A 25,502-nucleotide genomic window follows, 5' to 3' on the forward strand; every position below is an offset into this window, starting at 1 on the left:
AGAAAAGAAATAACATTTTTTCAAAGTCATAAAACTTCCATTCCCATTAAATCATTTTATTAACCTTAACACAAATTAATGTTATGATAGTAATTACTTGACAATATGGATAATAAACAGCCTGGGGGAGGGGATGAGAGTGTACATTAGCTTTCAATAAATACAGTAAAACAAATTATCAGACCAACTATTTTTCAGTGCTTCCTAAATTATATCAGAAAAATAAAGTCCATCTTGAGTATTTTTAGTATTTAACTAAAAATATTCTTAGTGTATTTTTATTTTTTTTAAAGATTTTATTTATTATATGTACAGTATTCTCAGTATTCTGTCTGCATGTATGCCTGCAGGCCAGAAGAGGACACCAGATCTCATTACAGATAGTTGTGAGCCACCATATGGTTGCTGGGAATTAAACTCAGGACCTTCAGAAGAGCAGGCAGTGCTCTTAATCGCTGAGCCATCTCTCCAGTCCCTTAGTGTATTTTTAAAAAGGCATTTTAATGCCTTTTTGAATTAGGAATTGAGATAAAGACACTCCTTATACCTAGTACAATGAAACAGTCCTCTCCTTATTACAGACAACCAATCTTAAAATTGACCATTTAATTCCCACACTCACTGTACGTTTGTTGCATCCTGAATACTGTGCTACAGCAATAAAAGCACAAAAGACAGTAAGTACATGATGCTTAGTCTCCCCCAAATCCTTTTAAATCACATCTGTGAGGAATGAAGGTCAGCTTTAAAAGTTTTCAAACTCCTAAGAGTTATGGATGTTTTCTGTCAATCTAAATCCTCACCCACACCCAACATGCACATATAAATTTTTCAAGTTAAGGGCTCATGAGAAAGTAGAAATGATGCTGTAAACTATATAATCCCTGGTCTTAGGTGTCTCAGACAGGAAGATCCTGTGATTCTAAGAGCATAACAAGCCCAAGTAACAAGAGTGCAGCTTTCCAACTCAAATAAATAAAAGTCCACTACATTGGGGCTGGGTGTAAAGTTTGCTCCATGGTAGACCCTATTTTATTTTATTTTATCTTATTTTATTTTATTTTGCCTAGCGTATATGAAGACCTAGGTTCAATCCCAACAACATAAAAACAAAACCAGCTGAAACCCTCATGTTATTAACTAAGAATGCTTCTTACAGAAATTTTAGTTTGTATTTTGGGTCAATACATTTCAACTATAAAAATCGGCCCTCATCTACTTTAAACATAAAGGCTTTCAAAACATCCTTGTGAAGAAAAGTGCCCTAGAAGTCACTAGGACCAAACTGTAGTAGTTAGCATGAGACAACATAACATCTTCCTGAAGCATAAAGCTCAAGAACAGACTAAGTAGTGCTGCTTATTAAAATCATCTATCATTAAAGGATTTTCTATTTCTAATTATATTCAAGTATACAAAAAAGTCTAAAACTAATTTAATGCAATTTGTAATATTTAGAACTAATTATACTCACCCTATCTCCTTTTGTTTCTATAGGTGTTTTATTTTATTTTGTTTGCTAGGGCAGCCCAAGTCTAGAAACTCACTATGTACCAAAGAATGACCTCTAACTTGAGACAACTCCCCTACCCCAGTCTCCCAAGTGATGGCATTACAGATATGTGCCACTATACCCCACCCTACATGCTTCTACATGTAAATGCTTCTTTACAAAGACAACTGTTTTCTCCTTCAGTCCTATCAGAGACAGAACCAGAACTGGAGTTAATTCAGTGGTACAGCACATACCTAGCAATCGGAAGGCCCTGGGTTTGATACCCGACATGGGAAGGAAAACACTGCATCTCTGAACCTCTACAGATTTTTGGCTTAAAACCTAAAAATTATTACCTATCTATAAAATACATATTACACATAAAATGCTCCAAATTCTAAAAGTAACCCAAGAGCTTGATCAATTTATCTGAATAGACAAAGAGGAAGATTTGTGCATATGTATTCAGATGTATAGACATGTATGAAATTGCTGTGTGTTAAAATATTTTCCCCCCCAAAGCACACATGTGAGGCAATCTAAAGCTAAATATCAAGTGACTACTTTCTTTGGTTTAGAAGAAGAAAATATTCTCTAAATAACAACCTTCACTCTTTAGCTAAGTCTCTGTATAGCTGATGTCTTAGAAGTTCTTAAGAATTCATTTCCTCACTAATATTCCTGAAGAATGTCTGACGTTAGCATTGGCACATGGGGTGGGGAGATCAGACCAACCAGAACATTGAACTGTGCAAACTAAGCCTGGGACTACAATTGACACTACTACTGCCTGCCTGTCTTCAAAGTATCCAGAATTTCAAATGTTAAACTCCATGTTATATGTATCATACCTTAGAAAGCTGAGTCACATACACAAAACCAAAATACACAGAACCAGTCAGAATTTTCATTTGACTTGAACATCAAAAATACTGAATTCTCTCCTTCCAATTTTTGTTAAACTCAAGCAGGACTATGCTGTGTTGTTCCACAAAACACACATTGGAGAAGGAGGAGGCTAAAGAATAAGACTACAACCTTTCCAACACAAAAAGGAACAAACTACCTCTTTTTAATAACATTTACTGTCTAATGCTTTGGGAATATATGTGTGTGTGTGTGTGTTTTATATATATAAGTACATATTTTGTATATATATGTTATATATAAGTGTATATATATACTTATATATATATAGTATTCACTAACCAAATTACAGATCAAAGTTCATGAGAACATCATGAAACTGTTCAAGTTTTGTTAAATTTTATTAGTGTTCAGAAAGAGCTACTAATCAAGTTTAGAGTTTCTTACATGAGTTTTCACTGTAGGTTTGAGATTTAGAAGGACCTAACTGTGTCATGCAAATAAACTTTAGCTACCATATTTTTTTTTTTTTTTTTTTGCTTAGGGAGGAGGAAGGTTATCACAATCACAAAGATGTCCCCAAGTTCTTTACATTTTTAGCAACTTCTAACATCAAGGATAAAAGTAAGAAAAAACAGAAGCACAGTAAGGCAGAAAAGGATAACAAATAAATGTTAAGTGTTAAAGCCTAACTTTACAAAACAAAGACTGGGGGTGGTGGAATTGATCCATTCTAAAATCTATACCTGTTCTTTAGGCTTCTGATCACTCACAATGTCTCCAAAAGTAACTGAAGTGCCTTAGTATTCTTTAATTTAACACACTTACATTGTGTGTTCTGTCTTGCCCCTCGTCCTTTGTATTATTATAAAGGCAAATAAAGACAACTAGAAGCACTCTCTGAGACTAAAACCAACCAGCAACCTAAAACTGACCCCCAGTTTCATTATTCATTCAACTACTGGCAATTAGAGGTAAGGGAAATGTTAATGAAAAGTTTAAGTTATGTAGTCTTTAAGTAAATGAAAGCATATAGCATATTATTAGCTACCAAATAAAATCTTCAAGAGGCAGTTACAGCAGGAAAGCTTCTATCATGTTGTCCTATATAACTGGGCCAGAGTGAGCTTAACAGATTTTGAAGCCACAGGTCAAAAACTCACTGGGGACTTCACAGCTACTATGGAACTCCATTGGTTAGCATTTGGAGCTGGCTCTTTAGATGTTTAAATAATAGACTTATTTTTCCCCCATATATGGCACAGTTTTCAAAGTTTTGACTTATTTTCCTTTATGATATAAAATCATAATGGTAACTAACTTTGAAAAAAATGCCAAATGGTAAAAAAAAAAGCCAGGACTTACCTGAACCCACATGGGCCAGCTCAACACTACCCTGGAGTTCTATGGTAGCTGTGTAACATCACAGCATGGTTTATGCTGTGGGGTCAGGGTGGACCTGGAGACAGCAGGCACAATTTCAGGAACCCTTAAAGAGAAAAGTTAGTTTTTAAAGAGAATGTCCTAGAGAATGGTCAGTAGAAAGATGCAGACGTGGCTGGCTGTATTGTCTAGGCAGTTCCTCTACCTAAGGCTTAAATTATTTAATTGATTTGCGTATTAACAAGAAACTCTCCCACCCAATAACCATGTTTTTTTAAAAATATATATATTATATACTATATATATTACATATATATTATATATATTATATATTATATATATATCCTCAGATATAGTTTAATCATAAACCTGGGCTCAAATATTTGCAAGGAACTCTTTTAATACTCAAATAAGAGTTGCATTTTTTGTGAGTGTGCATGTGTGTGTATATGTATGCCTACAGAAGCAAGAAGAAAATGTCATCGAGTGCTCTGCTTTATTGCTCTCCACCTTATTCCTTTGAGACAAGGTCCCTCACTGAACCTGGAGATAGGCTCGCTAAGACAGGAAGCCCACAATCCTGAGTTATACAGAAGACAGGTTACACATTGTGGCCACTACTAGCTTTTTCCATGGGTGCTGGGATCTGAACTCGGGTCCTCATACTCACACAGGAAGCACTTTTACCCACTGAGCCATCTCTCCAAGATGAAAAGCTGAATTTTAAAATCCATTATATTTTTAACCGTGCCTTCAAACAGGCACAAGCAGCAATAACTACAAAAATAATTTGAGCAGACCAAACAAACTGCCTCCTAGTTGCATTTTTCACATTATAACCAAAGGTAACAAGCTCAGACCAGCCATTTCTACTCCAAGAATAGTATCTCAGAACAAGCATCTTCAGAGAGAGAGAGAGAGAGAGAATCAGAAATTGAAAAAATAATCATTTTAATTATTCATTTGTATTTTATGTGTATAAGTGTTTCACCTGTATGCCTAAATGCATAAATTCTATGTGCATGTCTGCTGCCAGAGGCCAGAAGGCTGGTAGTGAGCTACAATGTAAGTATTGGGAACTAAACCTAGCAAATGCAGCAAAAGCTCTTAACCACTAAGCCATCTCTCCAACTCTGAAAATAATTTCTTAAATCTAATTATAATCAAGACTAATTTCTTTTCAATCCCAATGTTCATTAAAACATACTCTTTAGAAAAACAGAAGGTTCAATGAAGTAAGGAAATCAAAAAGTTCCTAATATCTTTTAAGTGATCCAATAACAATTATAGAACTATATCAAATAAACTATATTCAGACTATTAACCCAACTATTGTGAAAATATAAATCCCAAAGTCATGGGTAAATCTATGAACTCACAGATACTTTCATAAGAAAGGGGATCTTGATGGGCAGAAACAATTGCTACAAAAACGCAAAAATGGAAGTATTTAAAGGAACAAATTACAAAATCATCTTTGGGACAAACCATCAGAAGTACGTACAAATATTACTAAGTTGGAGAAATGAACATGACTTCCAATTTTAAGATAACCTAAAACATTACTGAACTAAACAACTAGAGTTTTTTTTAATGGAGAATTCTTAAAGCATCCTTTTAAAAATTATCTAAAGAGATATATGCCAAACCCATATTCACCACTGCAGTCAAATCTAAAAGTTCTCTGACTTCCAAACAACAAAAATTTCATCCCAGGCGTGGTGGCACATGCACTTGGGAAGCAGCAGAAGTGGATTTCTGAGTTCAAGGCCAGTCTGATCTACAAAGTGAGTTCCAGGACGACCAGTGCTATACAGAAAAACCCTGTCTCAAAAAAAAACCAAAACAACAACAACAAAAATCGATTCCATACACCCTCATGGTATCTTGACTTTGTTTAAAATTATACCATTTTAGAAATGTCTGGCAGTTGTATCTAACCTCTGACACTAGGATACAGTCCTACAAAGTCATCTACAAAGTTCAAGCAGCTTACAAACCATGTAATCAAGTTGGGGCAGGTGGAGAAAGAAATAACACACAAAAACATTTCTGAATATTTTTAGTTTGCAATTTGTTTGGGCCACATTCATAGGTATCCTTGGTGATATATGATGTGAGGGCTATGAGTTGGTAATCCAGTAAGACAGTGAATCATCAAGTGAGAAAGCATGTTATAAAATATTGAGTTCATCTAGAAGAGCACAAAGCTAGCTGTTTCTCAGTCAATAACACCAAACAGCAAAGTCCCCATCACTTCCTGCTGCAGGAGAAGATTCCACAGCTTAACTCACGGTTGCCCAATATAACCATTCATGTAAAACTAAATGGTATATTCTGCCCAATAGTTTCAGGCTCTTATACACAATACATACATGAGACATCCTCATATGTCTAAAATTACCCTGTTTTTACCCTACATTCTAGCTATACTACTATCCAAACCAAAAGCCCGGCTATTTTAACTCCTCCTCGTCTCAGTACAATATAGTCTTCCAACTTTAGCCAGTTCTACCTCCGGCCTGCTCCTCCCAAGGGTTGGTCCCACTTACTTTTCCCTATATTGTGGCCAGAATGGTCTTCTTAAACCATCAATTAGATGAAGGCACTCCATTCAGAGGTTTCAAAGGTCTGCTGCTGCCCTGACACTGAGAACTAAATTTCCTTATCCAGGTGAACAGGTTCAGCCTTTCCTACAGATTATCTCTCTCATGTTTTATTCTACAGTTCAACTATAGTTGATTCTTTCACTCTGTCCTTTGACTCATTTTTTTAAGATTTATTTATTTACTGTACACTGGTGTTTTGCCTGTATATATATTCTGTGTGAAGGTGTCAGATTCCCCAGAACTAGAATTACAGACAGGTATGAACTGTCATGTGGGTGTTGGGAACTGAACTCAGGTCCTTTGGAAGAGCAGATAGTGCTCTTAACCACTGAGCCATCTCTCCAGCCCCTGGGCTTTGATTCTTAACAAGTTTTATGTGTGTACATATGATAACCAGAGTATTGCAGAATATTTGTTTAACTATGCAAAGTTCAAATGGATCAAAGAAATCAACATAAAGCCAGCCACACTGAACCTCATAGAAGAGAAAGTGGAAAGTACACTTGAACGCATTGGCACAGGAAACCACTTCCTAAATATAACCCCAGTAGCACAGACACTGAGAGATCCAATTAATAAATGGGACCTCCTGAAACTGAAAAGCTTCTGTAAAGCAAAGGACACAGTCAACAAGACAAAACGACAGCCTATAGAATGGGAAAAGATCTTCACCATCCCCACATCAGACAGAGGTCTGATCTCCAAAATATACAAAGAACTCAAGATATTGGTCTTCAAAAGAACAAATAATCCAATAAAAAAAAAATTGGGTACAGACCTGAACAGAGAACTCTCAACAGAGGAATCTAAAAATGGCTGAAAGACAAATAAGGAAATGTTCAACATCCTTAGTCATCAGAGAAATGCAAATCAAATCAACTCTAAGATTCCACCTTACACCTGTAAGAATGACCAAGATCAAAAACACTGATGACAACTTATGCTGGAGAGGATGTGGAATAAAGGGAACACTTCTGCATCGCTGGTGGGAGTGCAAGCTGGTACAGCCCCTTTGGATGTCAGTGTGGCGATGTCTCAGAAAATTAGGAAACAACCTTCCTCAAGACCCAGTAATACCACTTTTGGGTATATATCCAAAGGATGCTCAACTATGTCACAAGGACATGTGCTCATCTATGTTCACAGCAGCATTGTTTGTCACAGCCAGAAACTGGAAACAACCTAAATGCCCCTCGACCGAAGAATGGATAAAGAAAATGTGGTACATTTACACACACACACAAAAAAAAACGAATCTTGAAATTTTCAGGCAAATGGATGGAGCTAGAAAATATCATTTTGAGTGAGGTAACTCAGATCCAGAATGACTCACTCATAAGTGGTTTTTAAACATAAAGCAAAGAAAACCAGCCTATGAATCACAATCCCAGAGAACCTAGAAAACAATGAGGACTCTAAGAGAAACATATGTGGATCTAATCTACATGGGAAGTAGTAAAAGTCAAGATCTCCGGAGTAAATTGGGAGCATGGGACCTTGGGAGAGGGTTGAAGGGGGGGAGCAGAGTAAAATGTAGAGCTCAATAAAAATTAATTATATATATAATAATAATAAAACAGAGTATTGCAGAATATTTTTGTTTAACTATGCAAAGATATGTTGCATTTGTTCAGCTATGTTAAGGTATGTCGCATTTGCTTATGTTGCAGAATATTTGTTTATGTAAAGATGTGTTGCATTTGTTTAATTATGTAAAGGTGTGTTGATGGTACCTTACCTGCTAAGGCACCTGGCTGGTCTGATAAAAAGCTTAATGGTCAATAGTGAAGGAGGAGGTTTAGGTGAGAATTCCTAGCAGAGAGCACAAGCAGGAAGAACTTAGGCTTAGAGGAAGAATATGAGAGAGACAGAGAGATTTAGTTCTTTTTAAAATCTTTATTTACTAGTGTGTTGTTGTGTATATGTGATGGAGAGAAGAGAAATGTATTAGACACAGGTGGTGGGGAGAGAAACTAAAATGTTTTCATTTTTTGGACTTGGGGTAATGGCTCAGGAGAATGTCTGCCCAGCATCCCTTTATTGGGACATCACACAAACCAGGCATAGTGGCTTATGCTTGTAATTCCAACTCAGAAGTTCAAGGTTTCCAGAAGTGTAGTTTGTTGGGGTGCGTGAGACCCTGTTTTTATCTTTTAAGAACTAAATATATGGGCAGTAGGTAAAAACACTTGTTGCTCATGTAAACCTGGAAGGAGAGAACAGATTCCACAGAGTAGGCACTGTGTGGCACACTGGCTCAGAACTTACTACATAGAATATGCTGGTTAACTCAAGCAATCCATTTGCCTCAGCCCAGCCTTCCAAACACTAGGAATACATGCATGAACTACCAAGTCAGGCCAAACATCTAAATTTGAAGAAACAATAAATATGTTCAGTAAATGATGCACAAATAAATAAAACATGACATATGTATATGACATAGAATATTATTCAGTCTTTGAAAGGAAAGAAATTCTTGGGCTGGCAAGATGGATCAGCAGTTAAGGATGCTTGCAGCCAAACCTGACAACCTGGGACCCACATATTAGGAAAAAAAAAAGGCTCCTGAAACTTGTCCTCTGTCCTATACCTCCTGTTGTATGTCCCACAGGCACATGCACACACATATACACAAAAATATATAAAGCAATTAAAAAATTAAGGAAGGAAACTGACACATGCCACAATATATGAACCTTAAAAGACACTGTGCTAACTGAACTGGACTAGTTACCAAAGATCAAATAACCTTATGATTCCACTCATGTGCAATTCACAGACTGTAGAATGCAGTTGCTGGATGGGAAACTAAGAATTTAATTGTGATAAAGTATATAAACATTTTACCATTTATAATCTAATTTAATTTTTGGTGCTGGGAGTTGAATCCTGGTGTATTCTGGATACACAGTCTGTACTGAACTATCCCTTGCCTCACTCTTAGTGGTGTTGATTTTACATTGCTATGCAGCCACCCACCCATTTCTACCTCCAGGACTGCTTTCATCTTTCATTACATTAAACTGTGACTCTTATTTTTTGTTTTGTTTTGTTTTTGTTTTTAAGACAATGCGGGGTTGGAGAGATGGCTCAAGGTTAAGAGCACTAACTGGTCTTCCAGAAGGCCTGGGTTCATTCAGTCCCAGCATCCACATGGCAGGTCACAATCACCTATAACTCCAGTTCCAGCGGACTCAATATCCATTTCTGGTCTCCTTGTACACCACACACATATGGTATAAACCTATAAGCAGGCAAAACACTCATATAGACAAATAAATCTCAAAATATAAAGACAATGATACATAAGACATTATTCAGAGATATCAGAAGCACAGCTAAAATAACTTCACCTCTGTAGTACTCTTCCCTCTCCTAAAAGCAACACCTAACTAAATCTATATAATAGAAAAACCAAAAATTCCAAATTGAGAGTCATTCTACAAAACTGAAATTTTCAAAAATGTTAATGTCATGAAAGAATAATAAAAAAACTGGCACTGCTGGAAACTAAAAAACTGAACAGAAAAAACAACTGAACACAATGTCATCTGCCTTGATTCAACAGGGTGGGGCAAAGCATTCAGAGGAACTGGTGAATGTGGACTTCAGTACTCCATTTCCTGCATAATTATATCCTGTAACTATGTAGGGAAAACATTCTTGTTATTGGGAAATACATGCTAAAAGATTGAGGAGCAAAGTGTCATATGTCTTTGGCTAATTCAAGTGTTTCGGGAGAAACAGGCCAATGAAAGAGAGGATAAGTACCAAATGTTAACAAAGCAGACAATGAAAAACCAAGGCACAGCTATGTAACCCTGTGCTCTGCTTGTAACTTTCATACAGACTGTAAAGTTTTTCAGAAAAAGCTGATGATGAAAGGTAGCTGTCTTAAAGTAAGATTAGGAGTAAGGAGAGAAAATAAGAACAGTGATTTTTATTTTTTTTAAGAAACCCAATTATCAATGCTTGGGTTTTGCCCACAATATACACAATCTACTTTAATAAAGTTTTTTTTAATTTTGTTTGTTTTAGATTACCAGTGACTCTAAGCACATCCTTTTACAGTCCATTATGTAGCTCAGCCTGTCTTCCAACTTGTGGCAATCTTCCTGCCTCCCGACTCCTAAGTGCTGGGGCTACAAGTACATACTACTACATCCAGTTACTGTCCATGTTTTTAAAAGAAAAATCTTTATTATTTTAATGACACATATATTGTATCATATAATCATACACATAGTCAAGAATCACCAGCACAAAGCCCTGAAACTGCAGAAAGAAGGTACTGTACCCATAAAATGGCCAGTGATATTTGCTTTCTCAGCATGGAAGGTACAAGTTGTTAGTTGGCAAGCCTATGTGATCAATCATTTCTGAAAGCCAGAAAACATATCTCAAACATACGAGAAAAAACGGTAAGAAAACTGATTGAGCTCTATGTCTGCCAGCACCAACCATCAATTTGCCATACATACTCCATCCCTGGAAGCTGTGTTTTGTTTTTTTTTTTAAATCCTCAGTGTCAAGAAGTATTCAAATATCAAAATAAACCACCGAGCATCAAATTAACACTGGAAAGAAATAAGGTGTTGTGCATACCTACACACGTATGTGTTCCCTAATTCTTAATTAGGACCTTTTATATTGCAGAGAACTCAGTTCATAAAATCATGACTCAAAATGATATTTTATATTCAAAGTTCCAAAATCATAGAAGAAAATCTTTAAACTCTCAAAGAAAAGACAAAAACTAACAGAAGACAATTACTTCTTTCGTGGTGCTAAATATAAACTATCTGAGATAAGGAAATCCATGAGCAAGAATGTACATAGAGAGCAAAAGATACTGGGTTGTTTTTGCTTTTTGTTTTTGAGACAGGGTCTCACTATGTAGCCCTAGATGGCCTGGAACTATATGGACTATGTAGAAACCTTGAACTCACACAGGTCTACTTGCCTCTGCCTTCCCAGTGCTGGGATTAAAGGCAAGCACCACTATGCCCAGCTAGATGCTGAGTTGCAACAGCTATACCCACATACCCACATTAAGAGTAACACACAAAGTTAAACAAGGATATACAAAGGATGCACTGCCAGCATCCTAGAAGCTTACTTTCCTTTTATGGATACACTAGCAAAAGATTTGCTACAGAAGTCTGAATATATTATTGATTCAAAAGGCAGGATAGTCCAGTTTTAAATGTCAAAGACTACTAATTATTTAATAAGATACCCAGATATTTTTGTCTGGTTGTCTTCATCCATATGAAAAGTAACATGTTAAGACACAGGACACTAAAGCAGAAAGAAATCTTTCAGCAGAATACTCAGTTTGACAAGAATCTAAAATCAAAGTTCACCAGGCATGGTGGCACCTTGCCTGCAACCTCAAGGAAAGTGGAAGCATGAGGATCAGGAATTCAAAGTCACCCTCCACTACTCAGACAGTTGGTGGCAGATCTGGGCATGTACATTAGACTTTTGTCTCAAAAGAAGAAATAAAAGAATTAAATTTCACAGGTTAGCACTCAAATAACCACAACTGAAACCTAACCAGGTAGTGAATTGTTTTATTAGCCTGCTCTCTAAATTCATTCCCAAGATGATTTCTAAAACTGACATATTAGAACTGCTACTGAGTCCAAAACATGAAAGTAAAGATTGCAAAGCAATTCCTTAAGGAAGAAAGATTTCTAAAGATGGAAAATAAATACTCAAACAGTTGTGGTGTATGTGATATAGTAGCTGGAAATAAAACCAACACAAGAAGATCAAACAGAACAAAGGTACAAAAAACTCCACACAAAACATTAAGCGCAAATAATTGGGCTGAGCCCTAGAATGCTGTGAACTATCAGCAAGAGATAGACTACCCTAGGATACAAGAAGCTTCATATAGACATTTCTTTTACTGCCTTAAAAAAGGGGGGGGGCAAGACTGAAAACATTAGCATTCTGTAGGCAAAGGCATGCTTGTTCATTCCCAGCTGCCTAGACCCAAAATAATCACACAGAAATTACACTACTTAAAACACTGCTTGGCCAATAGCTTAAGCATATTGCTAGCTAGCTTTTATACCTTAAATTAACCCATTGCTATTACTTCATATTTTACCACAAGGTTCAGGCACACCTGTCTCCTCTGGGCAGTTACATGGCTTCTCCCTGACTCCGCCTACTCTCTCTCTACATCTCTGTTCCAACTTCCCACCTGGCTTTACTCTGTTAAGGCACTGGCCGAAAGCAGCCTTATTCATCAATCAATAAGAGCAATACATATACAGAAGGATCTCCCACATCATCTCCCCTTTTCTGTCTAAATAAAAAAGAAGATTTTAACTTTAACATAGTAAAATTACATATAACAAAACAGGTATCAAACAAGAATTACAGTTACAATATTTACATCTACTTTATTTCTTATCACAACTAAGGATAACTATAATTATAACTATCTATTCCTCAACTCCATCAAAGACTCCAAAAGGATATATTACCTAAGTAAACAGCAAGTACATTATAAGCAACTACCAAACTCTAGAAATTTCGCTGCCCAGACAGCCACCCAAAGCTCTTCAGTATCACTGGAGCATCCATCTTCAGCCTACAGGCCCATAGTATCTGGAAGACTTTCCCATGAAGAAGGAAATGTCAATGACATTTCTGCCTATATTGGCAGTTTGTCAGTCACTTTCTTCTGTGTCCTGCAGAATGTATTGCACTCTTAGTCCTTCTGTATATGTGTTACTTTTATTGGTTAATAAAGAAGCTGCTTTCGGCCAGTGGCTGGCTTTACTCTGTTTATCAGAACAGAGATATAGAGAGAATAGGCAGAGTCAGTAGAAGCCATGTAGCCCTATTGGAGACAGACACTGGACAGAACTTTACCCGGTAAGCCACAGCCATGTGGCATTACACAGATTAATAAAAATGGGTTAATTTAAGATTTAAGAGGTAGCTAGAAATACACTTAAGCTATTGGCCAAACAGTATTGCAAATATTAAAGTTTCTGTGTGGTTATTTCGGTTCTGGACAGCAGGGAATGAATGAGCGGCATCCAACAACAGCATTCCTAGGCATCAAACATTATCCAAAAGTTTTAGAAACTGATCCTTCTGGTCTAGTGCTCTAGCAAAACAGAAATCTCTACCACCTTTGTACAGAAAAGATTAGCAGCAGCATGTCTCCTCAAGTTAGCTTCTGCACAATGTCTTCCACCGGACAAAAGAACTTTAAACTGCCTAAGAACTGGTGCAATTTAAAAACATAATTTTTCTGCTTTTTATTTTTTACAATTAGTTGAGGGCTGGACAGATAGTTCAGTAGTTAAGAGCACTTGCTCTTTCAGGACCCAGGTTCAGTTCCCTGCATCCACTTTGTAGCACAGTCATCCATCTGTAACCCCAATGCCATCTTCTGGCCTCTGTGAGCACAGGTACACAAATGGTGCGCATATATACATACAAGAGAAACACTTATAAATGGTTTCTTTTCAATTTTTAAGTAAAAGTGTATTCATTTCCCATTGTAGCGCTAATAAATTACCACGTTATTTTTTGACTTGCAACAATAAAGCTTTTTAGCTTAAAATTGAGAAGACTAGCAGCACTCAAGGTTAGAGGTGGGAGGAGCCAGAATTTAATGCTATCCTAGGTTACATAGCCAGCCTTGACCCTAAAGAGCCAATGTACTGGAGCAGGGTGGTAGTGGTACACATCTTTAATCCCAGCACTTGTGAAGTAGAAGCAGGCAGGTCTCTGAGTTGAAGGCCAGTCTAGTTCACAGAGCGAGTGCCAGGACAGGTTCTAAAACTATACTCAGAAACCCTCTCTCCGAGAGAGAGAGAGAGAGAGAGAGAGAGAGAGAGAGAGAGAGAGAGAGAGAGAGAGAGAGAGAGAGAAAGTGTCAATGTACCAAAAGTATCTTCAATAGTTTAATTTTGTTTTGACATAGTCATTTTCTCGATATAATTAATAACCTTATGCCAACCTAACAGACAATACTGCAATCTCTCAAAAACTAGCCTTTCTTCACTGTAATTTAACCTAATTTTGTTTGCATTGTATACAATATCCTTTTCATTTAACTAGATCTATATTTCAAAACTAAGATTTTTTTTTAATAACAAAGTGACAGTTGCCATGGGCAAGAAGAAAGTCGCCAAGAGATCCAAGATCAAGTCCTTTGTGAAGGTTTATAACTACAACCACCTGATGCTCACAAGGTACTCTGTGGACATCCCCCTGGACAAAACTGTTGTCAACAAGGATGTCTTTAGGGACCCAGCCCTGAAAGGCAAGGCGGGAAGCCAAGGTCAAATTTGAGAAACGATACAAGACAGGGAAGAACAAATGGTTTTCCCAGAAGCTTCGCTTTCAGGTATATTTTTGTTTACATCATTAAAAGTTTAAAAAACAACAACAACAAAGATTTATTACACTGTGTAAGTTTTACTTTCCATAGAAAAAGAAAAATACCACTAATACAAACAATTTTACCAACTGACTTCCTTGGAAAAACAAATCTTCAACAGACAAGTTGCAAATATCCATCCCTCTACAATTAATATCAAAGCAAGTTGTGTTTTATCTATATGTGTTATATGTACGTATATGTACGTATGTGAAGATGGACTTGCATCTGTGTGCATGTGTAGAGCCAGAGACTGGCATCAGGTGTCGTCATTTTCTATCGTACCTTATTTTTTGAGGCCTATTCCGCTATCCTGGCTGGCTAGGAAAGCACCTAGAAGCCTCTTAGCTACACGCCCCAGCTCTGAGATTACAGGAAGGCACTATAGCACCTAGATTTCTTTTTCTTCCATGGGTACTTGAAATCTGAACTCAGTGCCTCATGCTTAGGCAACAAGTACTTTACTCACTAAGCCACCTCCTCAGCCCTACAAACATTTTTTTTTTGATATAAAAAACAAAACCTACACACTTTTTTTTTTTTAGGTGGTCAGGGTATTTGTAAAACAAAATGGACAAAAACATTCTGACAAATATAATATGCTGTTTTACAGAAACAATCTGGTGAGCTAATTTGGGCTCAGTACGCAGGATTTTAGCAAGAGAACAAAAATTCAATTGGCATCAAGATGAAAAATATCTTAATTTAATTTTTCACATAATTAAGTTATAAAAATTGGGGTGATTCTAGATCAAATATAACAATATATTTGCAGCTGACAGAAAAAGCGCAGCTTCATATTTTTCTATATTTAAAAAAACAGCCCAAACATGCACATAATATTGAATACTGAAGATGGACCCTTCTAGGCACTAGGTTATGAACAAAATTCCTGATACCCAAGAAGTTCAAATTTCAAAAAATATATAAATAACAAACGAGATGAAAAAAAATGCATCAAAAAGTGACAAGTGTGGTTTTAAAAAATGGTAGCAGTAGGGACAGGGCAAGGATGAAAGGCAAGGATTTAAATATATCAATCAGGAAGGCCTCCCTGAGGAGGCATCATCTGAGAAAGACTTGAGGGTGGCCTGTTACTAGCTCAGTGGAAAAGCACATAACTAGGAGGCCCAAAACCCTGGGTTTCATTCCCAGCACCAATGAATTAGTAGAGAAAAGATCTGAAGAAGGCAATTTAATAAACTCTGCAACCCAGACAGAGAAAAGGTTGGAGGTTGGTCTATTAATTTAAAAGAAGAAAAGAAAGAAGAATAAAAGTAGCTGCCAGATACGTTGGCACAGACACTCTGAAGGCAGGAATATCCTAAATAAAGTCATCTTTGGGTTACATAGTGAGTTCAAAGACAGTATGAGCAACTTTTTGAGACCTTATCTCAAAAGCAAAAGTAAAAAGAGGATTGGGGATCTAGCTCAAGGGATGAGCACCTGCTTAGCATACACAAAGCCCTGGGTTCAATTCCCTAGTACTAAAGAAAAGAGAAAGAAAGGGAGAAAATGGAGGGAATGAAAGATAAAGAGAAATGGTTGCCAGACTGCTATGAGCCAAGTATGACAGCAGATAAATCCCAGGTTAAATAATGTATTGTTGTTGGTGGCTGGGGTGAAGGTGGGGTGAGAGAGTGCAAAGATGACCTTGCAGGACTTTGAAAAACTTTAGCTCTTACTCTGGAACACATGTGTATATCATAATCAGCCCAGGAATGGTCTGCACGCTATTATCTCAGCACTCCTACTGCTAAGAGCTCAGAAATAGAAATAGGAAGATTAGGAATTCCAGTAAAGCCAAAGCTACATAGTCAGTTGTAAGCCAATCTGAGCTGACTGAGATCTAGTTTCTTTTTTTTTTTTTAAGATTTATTTTACACACACACACACACACACACACACACACACACACACACACACAGTGTTTTGCCTGTATGGTCACCTTCACACCAGATGAGGGTGCCAGATCTCATTACAGGTGGTTGTGAGGTACCATGTGGTGACTGGGAATTGAACTCAGGGCCTCTAAAAGTGCAGCCAGTGCTCTTAATCACTGAGCCATCTCTCCAGCCCCGAGATCTAGTTTCAAAAACGAACAAACAAAAAAGTACTGGAATGGAAGCACACACCTTTGATTCCAGTAATGGAAAGCAGAGAAAGACAGATATCTGTGAGTGAGAGGCCAGCCTTGTCTAAATAGTGAGTTCCAGGATAGCCAAGACTGCATAGAAAGACCTCATCTCAAAAAAAAAAAAAAAAAAAAAAAAGAAGAAGTAGGAAATTTTAAAGGCAGCTGAGACATGGCTCAGGCAGCCACTGGCCACTCAAGCATAAGGCCTGAGTTGAGATGCCCAGCACATGAAAAAGCCCCGTAATTCAAGAACTAGTGGGGTAGACAAGAGGAGCACTAACTAGCCAGTTAGTCTAGCCAGCTGATGAAGAGACGCCATCTCAAAAAACAAAGTGGAAAAGAGATCAAGAAAGATACTTGTCATCAACCTCTGGCCTCCTCAATCACAAACTTGCACACACGCCCATCCACACAACCAGACAAGCAGACATAAGAAACAAAGTAAGACAACATACCTTGGACCAGAGTAAAGAGAAATGACCAGATTCTAAACATTCTAAAGGTGGAATCAACAGGATTTTCAGACAAAGAGAAATTAAGTAAAAGAAGGGCTTGAGTAACAGCTCGGTGATTAAGGGTAGAACAGAAGACCCAAATCCAGCTTCTAGGACACATGCTGGGAAACACACAATTACCTGTAACTCCAGCTCCAGGACAGCTTACACCTCTGGCCTCTGTGAGTATCTGCACTCATATGCAAATACCACACAATACCACACAGAGACACACAATGGAAATGAAAATAAGCCATGCATTGTGGCTCACACCTTTAATCCCAGCACTTGTGAGGTCTAGGCCATCCTGATCTAAACAGTGACTTTGAGGAAAGCCAGAACTCTGTATAAGACCGTCGTGGGGGACAAAATAAAATAAAAATAAATCTTGACTTAAAGTAATGAAGAAATAGGATAGAGAGAATATGGCACAGGAGAATAAAGGGTTAACCAAAGCTTCTGGAACATGAACTGTCATTGATCAAGATGAGAGACTGAGGGCTGGGGATGTAGATCAGTTGAAAGAGTACTTTTCTAGCATGAACAAAGTTCTACATAAACCAGATATGGTGAACACATCTTGGATCCATGAGGGAGAGGCAGAAGGATCAGCACTTCAGTCAGATCCTGTCTCAAAGAAAAAGAGTAAGGAGGATTCCTCACTGGCTTTGCAGTGAGTTTAAAATAGTAAAACACTCTAGGGGAGATTTTAGTAGGTAGATAATATAAGTCTAGGGTTCAAGTACATGTGCTATAAGCACAGATTTAACTTAGGAATGGTATGAAGCTTCGCGTCTTTTGACATGAATCACAAAATCAGAGCACAATTTCACCAGGTAACAGTCTCAACACAGCTCCAGAACAAATCTGTGAACTAATTACGTATTATGCTCTGTGCTCTAAGTACATGCTATCTAGCAAGGAAAACAAGAGAACTCTGCTTTTACCATCCAGGCAGCCCCAGGTAACACTTTTATTGACAGCACATTTGGGCACTGTCACCCCAACATCTTCTCACAACATAACATGACCTATGTAAAATTTACATCCAATATCCACGGAAGCTTGTTTGCTCAACACTGTTGATGCTTTTACAATAAGTCAACTTTCCTCAATTTTACTTTATCAACTTCAAAGCTAGCCTGACTTTGAGAATCTTTTTCAATTTTAAGTGAGAACATCTCATAATTTACATTCAGGATATAATTTTATCCCTGCTTTACACACACACACACACACACACACACACATTTTTGGAGACAGGGTCTCATTGTGTAGTCCTAGATGGTCTGGAGCTCAGAAACCCACCTGCCTCTGGCCTGAGTGCTGGGATGAAAGGTTGGATCACCATGCCTGGCCTAGAAATGATTTTTGATACAAAATATCAATAACTCATAATGTACTCACATCTAAACATGCAGGACAGTGGTGGCACAAGTCTTTAATCCCAGCACTTGGAGAGCAGAGGAAGGAAAATCTCTGAGTTCAAGGCCAGCCTGGACTACAGAGTTAGTTCCAGACAGCAAGGGTTATACAGAGAAACTCTGTCTTAAACAAAACAACCTTTTTCAGTACATGCCACCACCTTTCTATTAGCCTTACTGCTTAGGTGGTTTTGTCTTCTTAATTAATCTAACATAATGTAAACAAGCAGTTTTAAAAAGTAAATGTAGTTGAATGATATTTACACTTCAGGCTATGACTATCCAACAGACACAGGGTCATAACTTTTGACCTTATGGTTAAAAACATTCAGCTAACAGAATAGACAGAATCTACCTTACCAAGAGTCATACACAAAGACCAATACAACTTAACAACAAGGTGGTGCAGGACAATTGTCTATATTCTGTCAATTATATTTTAAATAAACGCAGATTGGCCAGTAGCCAGACAGGAAGTAGAGGCAGGTTGGTGAGAACAGGAGAATTCTGGGAAGGAGGAAGCCCATTCCTCCACAGTCCTGTCCAGACACCAAAGAAAGAAGATGTGACCTGCCCTGCTGAAAAAGGTACCAAGCCATGTGGCTAACATAGCTAAGAATAATAGGTTAATATAAGTTCTAAGAGTTAATAAGAAGCCTGAGTTAATGGGCCAAATCAGTTTATAACTTATGGAGACCTCTGTGTGATTTTCTTTGGGACCTAACGACTGTGGGAACCAGGCAAGACAGAAACCCCAACAAGCACGCCTTCATGTTCCTACAAAGGAACCTGTAAATGAATTAAGATCAGATCATACTGGCCATACAACTTTGCTCTATCATTTAAAAATGAGCTCCTAGCTGTTAAAATGCAGAAATCGGGACAGTTATTCAAAAGAATTAAGAATATGTAAAATAAAATAAATGGTAGTATCAAGCAGAGTGAACAGCTGTAAAGACATGAAATACTAGCAAACATGCTGATTCCTCTACCTTGTGTTTACAGAGAGAAAAAAACAACAACACATTTTTTATCTGGGATCCTCTAACTTAAGAAACTACAAACCCCTGATTCGTAAAAGAATTCTATAACCCCTCAAACGGGTAAAGAAGTTAATTCATTTCCATCTGTAAATTTATATACACTATCTGTACTGTAACCATATGATTAAAATACAGCTAACAACTACCACTGCAAATGTGATTTACAAAGACTATACACTACCACTGCAAATGTGATTTTAAGTATGACAAAGGCATACAAGTAATTAAGACAATCACACTTAACACAAAAGATCATAATTCATTAATATGAATGACACATTCTAAAGTCAATAATATGATGCTAACCCAACTTCCTGAAGTTACATTTTTTTTGTGATATTTTTAACAGAAAGCAGACTGGAGGGATGGGAAGGAGGTGTTAACTTCCTAATGGGTAAAAGGTTCCCTTTAGGTGACAGAAATGTTTTAGGGCAAAGCAAAGATGACTGTATAAGATTATGAATGTATTAAGAGGTACCAAATACATAAATCTAACCCCAAGGGAAAAAAGGTAGTAAAGAACCCCCAAGAAAAGGGATGAGACAGTGAAGTCAACAGAACATGGTTCATGGCTCAATGAGTAAAAATTTAGACTAGTTGCTAAGTGCTACTATGACTAAACTTCAGAGGCTAAATTGCTAGAACATACATTTTGACAGTATAAATTAAAAAAAAAACAAAAAAACAAAACAAATCTTCAGATTTCAGAGCTGAAGAGATGGGTTAAGAACACTGGCTGCTCTTCCAGAGGACCCAGATTCAATCCCCAGCACTCACACGGCAACTCACAACTCTCTGTAATTCCAGTCCCAGGGAATTCATTGCCTTTCTGGCCTGCCCAAGGAACTGCACACATGTTGTGCACAGACATAAAAACAGGCAAACCAAACGTGAAATTTTTAAAAAATTTAAAAAAATAAAACTACACGTTTCTTTTGTTTTTAAGATTTTTCTTATTTTTAATTGTGTGTGTGTGTGTGTGTGTGTGTGTGTGTGTGTGTGTGTGTAGCTATTTACACCTAGGTGGAGGTGCCCCTGAAAGTCAGAGGCAGTGGACCACCTGGAGCTAAAGTTAGGGATGGTTGTGAGCCATCTGATATGGGTGCTGGAAACCAAACTCAGGACCTCTGGAAGGGAGAAAACAAATGCTCCAGTACTGAGTCATGTCTCCAGTCCTGAGAAACCTTAGATTTCTTGAGAATCCATTTCTTAGATTTCTACATTTTCCATACTCATGGGACTACTTCCAGAAGGATAAATCACATGGAAAATGCTATTGTTCCACACCAAGTTTAACCTTACAAATTACTTAAACATTTCTAAACAAAAGTAAATGTCAAAGTAAGTAACCCACAGAAATAATTTAAATGAAATCCAAATACCTAATCTATTGGGGGGACGGGGTGTGGGAAAAAAAAACTTTTAAGAATCAAGTAACACTTTCTGATGGGTAGATCTCTGTGAGTTTGAGCCAGTCTAGTCTACATAGTGAGTTTCGGGACAGTCAGGGCTGTGTAGAGACACTGTCTCAAAACAAAACAGAATTAAGTAACACCTTTATGAATATTCCACAAATTATTAATTCATCAAGTTAGTAGTTGGAGAAAAACCTCCTCCCACCTATCTCTGTCCTTTAACATCTCTGAACAAACACCACACCCAATATTATGTGTTTCTTCAGGAAAACACTGAAAACACAATACACATAAAATCATAATCTGAATTATGGAATCAGCTGGCTATGTGAAATCGGTTCCACCAAGCGTGCAAATATTTACTACATGACATTCATGTTAAGTTAACATCAGCATTTTCAAGGTCAATATTATGTTTGTTCAACTTCTTGGAGTCACACATTTTTGTGATATTTTTAACTTCTGACTAAAGGCTCTATCATCACAAGATGCTCACATTGTTTACAAACATCCAGAAACAGCAGCTGGTGTTCCTCTGTCACATCTTGTTACAATAAATAAGAGCAATAATTTTAAACTTCAGGTATATACTTTCTCGCTGATGTGCTAACAATCTTTTTTTACTTAAAAACTTTCTCTGAAGTTGATAGAGGCATATACACAACTGTGCACTTTGGTACAAAGCAGACAAGGTGAAAAAAATACAAACCTTTATATGTGTATACTTGAACTATCACGCCAAATGAGTTAAATGCCAAGTAATACTGACCCTCCTTTATTTTTCAAGCCATTTTTAGTACCTTTTCCTATCTCACTCAACATAATGCAAAAAACAGAAACTTACCCACACAGGCATTGAGGAATAGCCAATCAGTCTTTTTCATCCTATTTTTAATCTGCTTTAGCTTTTTAAAGTCCACTTCAAGTTCCTCCTTGCTACCAACAGCACCAGCCAATTCAATCCTCTGAAAATCCATTTTCACTTCAGAGTCCCGTTTTGTAGTTGGAGGCGATCTTCTTTGGCTATTACCACTACTGCAGCTTCCCCTCCACCGAGCTCTGTCTTGTTCGTTTATTATTGAAGAAGCTTCTTCAGTCTCTGCCAACTCTATTGCTTCAATGTTATTAGGTCTGGGATGATCACAAACAACACATTTTTTAGCCTTAGCCCAGTTTTCATATGTGCAAACAGAACAAGTCCAATGCTGGGTCCTTGTATTCAGTTTATTTCTATCATTATATTCTTCACAGGGATCAACAGAAAAAGCAACTGGTCTTGAACCAGATCCTGAGGATTGAGGAGATTCTGTGGGACTCCTGGTCCTACGTTGGGATAAGCACTGGGTACATCTGATTGCTCTTGGCCAGTTCAAATATGTACACATGTGGCATGACCATTTATTTGCATTTTCCATGCTGTATGAAGACTTAACCCTTGGTCTTGCACTAGAGTCTGGACATATCAAAGGACTACTTCCACCTTCGGTACTGGAAGGATCCCAATCTCTACCAACATCACTTGAACCACTTTTAAATGGATCTTCTGTAATAATTGTTCCACTGGGTCTCTGGGCACGACACATAGTACACTTGATTGCAGACGGCCAATTTTCATACGTACAATATTCACAGGCCCACTTAATCCCATGTTCTGACATTGTGTACTTCTTGAAGTGAGTTATGTCAGGCAGGAAGCTATAAATAATTAGGATACTGTTATTAAAATAATAGTTACATAATTCTACCTCTGAAAATATGCCCCCAAAATAAAAAAAATAACATAGAAAATAATTATTTCTTAAAAGATACATGAAAAATTTCTTATTGTATTAATCTACTTTTGTAGAATTCTTTTTGTAGCTACTTTTGTAGTTCTCTTTCAGAGAGCTACTGGCGATAAATTCCCAAAAAAGCTCTTGGACTTCATGACTTAATGAAAGTTTATTTTGGACTACTTAAAGTGATAAGAGATGAATACAGACTTGTTCTACAGGGGAAGAAAATAAAAATAGGTAAGTCACTAATAGAAATTATTCAATTTCAGCTCAGCTGCCACCATTAATTTAGAAGTTAAAAAGACCTGTAGGCAAGGGAAAGAACACAAACCAAATAGTACCTTAAACACATAACCACTTTCAAATTACAAACAGTGTGGATCATGCTATTTATAGTATATCTGATCCATTAATTCAGAAGATCAAAGTCCTACCTAATTATCTTTGCTAAGGGAGAAAAATAGCTTGAAAGTGTTAATTATTCACTGCTTTTAATTAGCAGAGAAAGAAAGATGTTGAAGAGCACTGATCACAATTAATAAAATAGAATGATAAACTAGAAATAGTCTATATTCTCAAAATCTAATTACATTTGGAGAAAAAAAAAAGAAAAAAAGAAAAACTCCTTATCTATACTCTCAGGAAATTCAAATGGACAAATGTCTTTAAGAAAAATTATTAGCATAATCATATCAATCTATTTTTGAATGTTCATATTTGATATTTGAAAAAGTATACACTAAAAGTTAATATTAAAAATATACTTGTTATCTAAAAGGTCCTAGAAGCCGGGAGTGCTGACACATCCCTATAATCCTAGCACCTAAAAGGCTGAAGCAGAAGGATCTTGAGATTGAAGATAGCTTGGGCTACACAGTGAGAGACAAGTAAGTCAATAAATATTCCCAGGGCTCTACAGTGGGCTTACTAACACTGCACTATAATGAAGACTTTATTGTTTAATGACAACTAATTCATAAGTGAAACAGTTTGTATGGCAAATTTAATGATATTTTAATGACTTAAATTACAACACTATACAACCTCTCAATTTTTTAATCTGTTCTAAATTTAGTGCCTCCCCCATAACCTATTTTAACCAGGAAAGAAAAAGATTCCTAGGCAGGATGATAGGTATTCTTCCTTCTATCTAAACCTTAGAAAGCCAAATTACTTTATAAGTATATTATTCCGTTCCTGCCTATCAAACCTACAACCCATATTCAGAGTGACCTTTGCTAAGAGGACAACTTCACCATAGAAAGGATGCTATTTAATAGCTAAAATAAAAATCACACTTACTAAGATTTTAGTTTCCATGCTATAACCTCCACCTTGCACATGGTTACAATAAAGATATATCAGACCAAAGACAAGATTCAATCTTCATGCTGGCTCAGACTCTGACTTCCTCAGGAGATACTGCAAAACGTGTAAGTGGTTCTGTCTGACTGTGAATAGCTATTCCTGTAAAGGAGACCAAAACTGAATTTCACTTACAGCCTTCTATATTCAAAAGTATTTTTAGAAAGCCAAAATTTTAATCAATTGTATTTTAATTACACTTACTTATTTTAATAATGGACTACTATATTTAGAATTTTACTTTAACACAGCAATAAAAGCAGCTAATTTATTGGGTTGGTCAGTCAAATTAAAGTTTTCTGCATAATGTGCTGTGTATGGGCACAGGCACATGTGCGCAAGCATGTCTCCTCATTTTTTGGAGCCAGGGTCTCCACATATAGGCCAGTTTAGTCTCAAACTTGCAGTTCTGCCTCAGTTTCCCAAATGCCCATGGTTGTAGGCATGTACCAATACAACCAACAATATTATCATGAGTATGAGCAGTGCTAAGTCAATTCTAATCTGTACTACTGTAAAGGAAAAGGTAAGATGATCCAAAAAAGTAAAAAAGGTAATTACTTATAATTTATTTTGAAATTTTTTTCTCTTGTAATTGCATTTGTTTGGGTTTTTCAACCTTACTTCATAACCAGGTAATTTAAATTATCTTGCTTGGGCATTTTTAAACTGTGTGTGTATGTGTTTGTGTGCACACACACGTATATGTACATGTGGCAGGCAGACAAAAACCTCAGGAATGCCATCCATTTCCTTAAAGGCAGGCTCTCTTACTGGCCTGGAGTTCCCCAACTTGGCTAAAGTGACTGGTCAGCGAGACCCACCTAAGGATCCTCCTCAGTCTCAGTCTCCCCAGCACTACGGTTCCAAAAGCACACCAACATACTGCCTTTTTACCTGGGTGCAGGGACCAAACTCAGGTTCTTGAGCTTGTAAAGCAAATGCTTTACCAACTGAGGCATCCTCCCAGCCCCTTGCTTAGATTTTTAAATTTTTATACACACTGACTGTACACAATCTATCAGCAATCTGAAAGTATGTTCAATGGCAGGGAACTATAATCATACAAAGAT

The 25,502-nt window shown here is 37.1% G+C and overlaps 1 protein-coding gene across 3 annotated transcripts in view; it reads right to left on the reverse strand.

Moving 5' to 3' along the window:
* Zranb1 (zinc finger RANBP2-type containing 1) overlaps nucleotides 1-25,502 on the reverse strand; it is a 61,530-nt gene that overhangs the window by 20,294 nt on the left and 15,734 nt on the right. The window contains exons 2-3 of one of the 3 annotated variants that reach the window (XM_085693231.2): nucleotides 24,367-24,531; nucleotides 22,134-22,984 (exon numbers count right to left, since the gene is read on the reverse strand). In XM_085693231.2, the coding sequence (XP_085549357.1) occupies nucleotides 22,134-22,984; nucleotides 24,367-24,407 (892 nt within the window). In that variant the 5' untranslated portion in view covers nucleotides 24,408-24,531. Of the gene's footprint in view, nucleotides 1-3,727; nucleotides 3,852-22,133; nucleotides 22,985-24,366; nucleotides 24,532-25,502 lie in introns of those variants that run through there. The other 2 variants (XM_085693233.2, XM_085693232.2) reach the window with 2 other exon arrangements.

Source organism: Myodes glareolus, chromosome 7 (assembly GCF_982192425.1).
Source record: "Myodes glareolus chromosome 7, mMyoGla1.1, whole genome shotgun sequence".
Lineage (NCBI taxonomy): Eukaryota > Metazoa > Chordata > Mammalia > Rodentia > Cricetidae > Myodes > Myodes glareolus.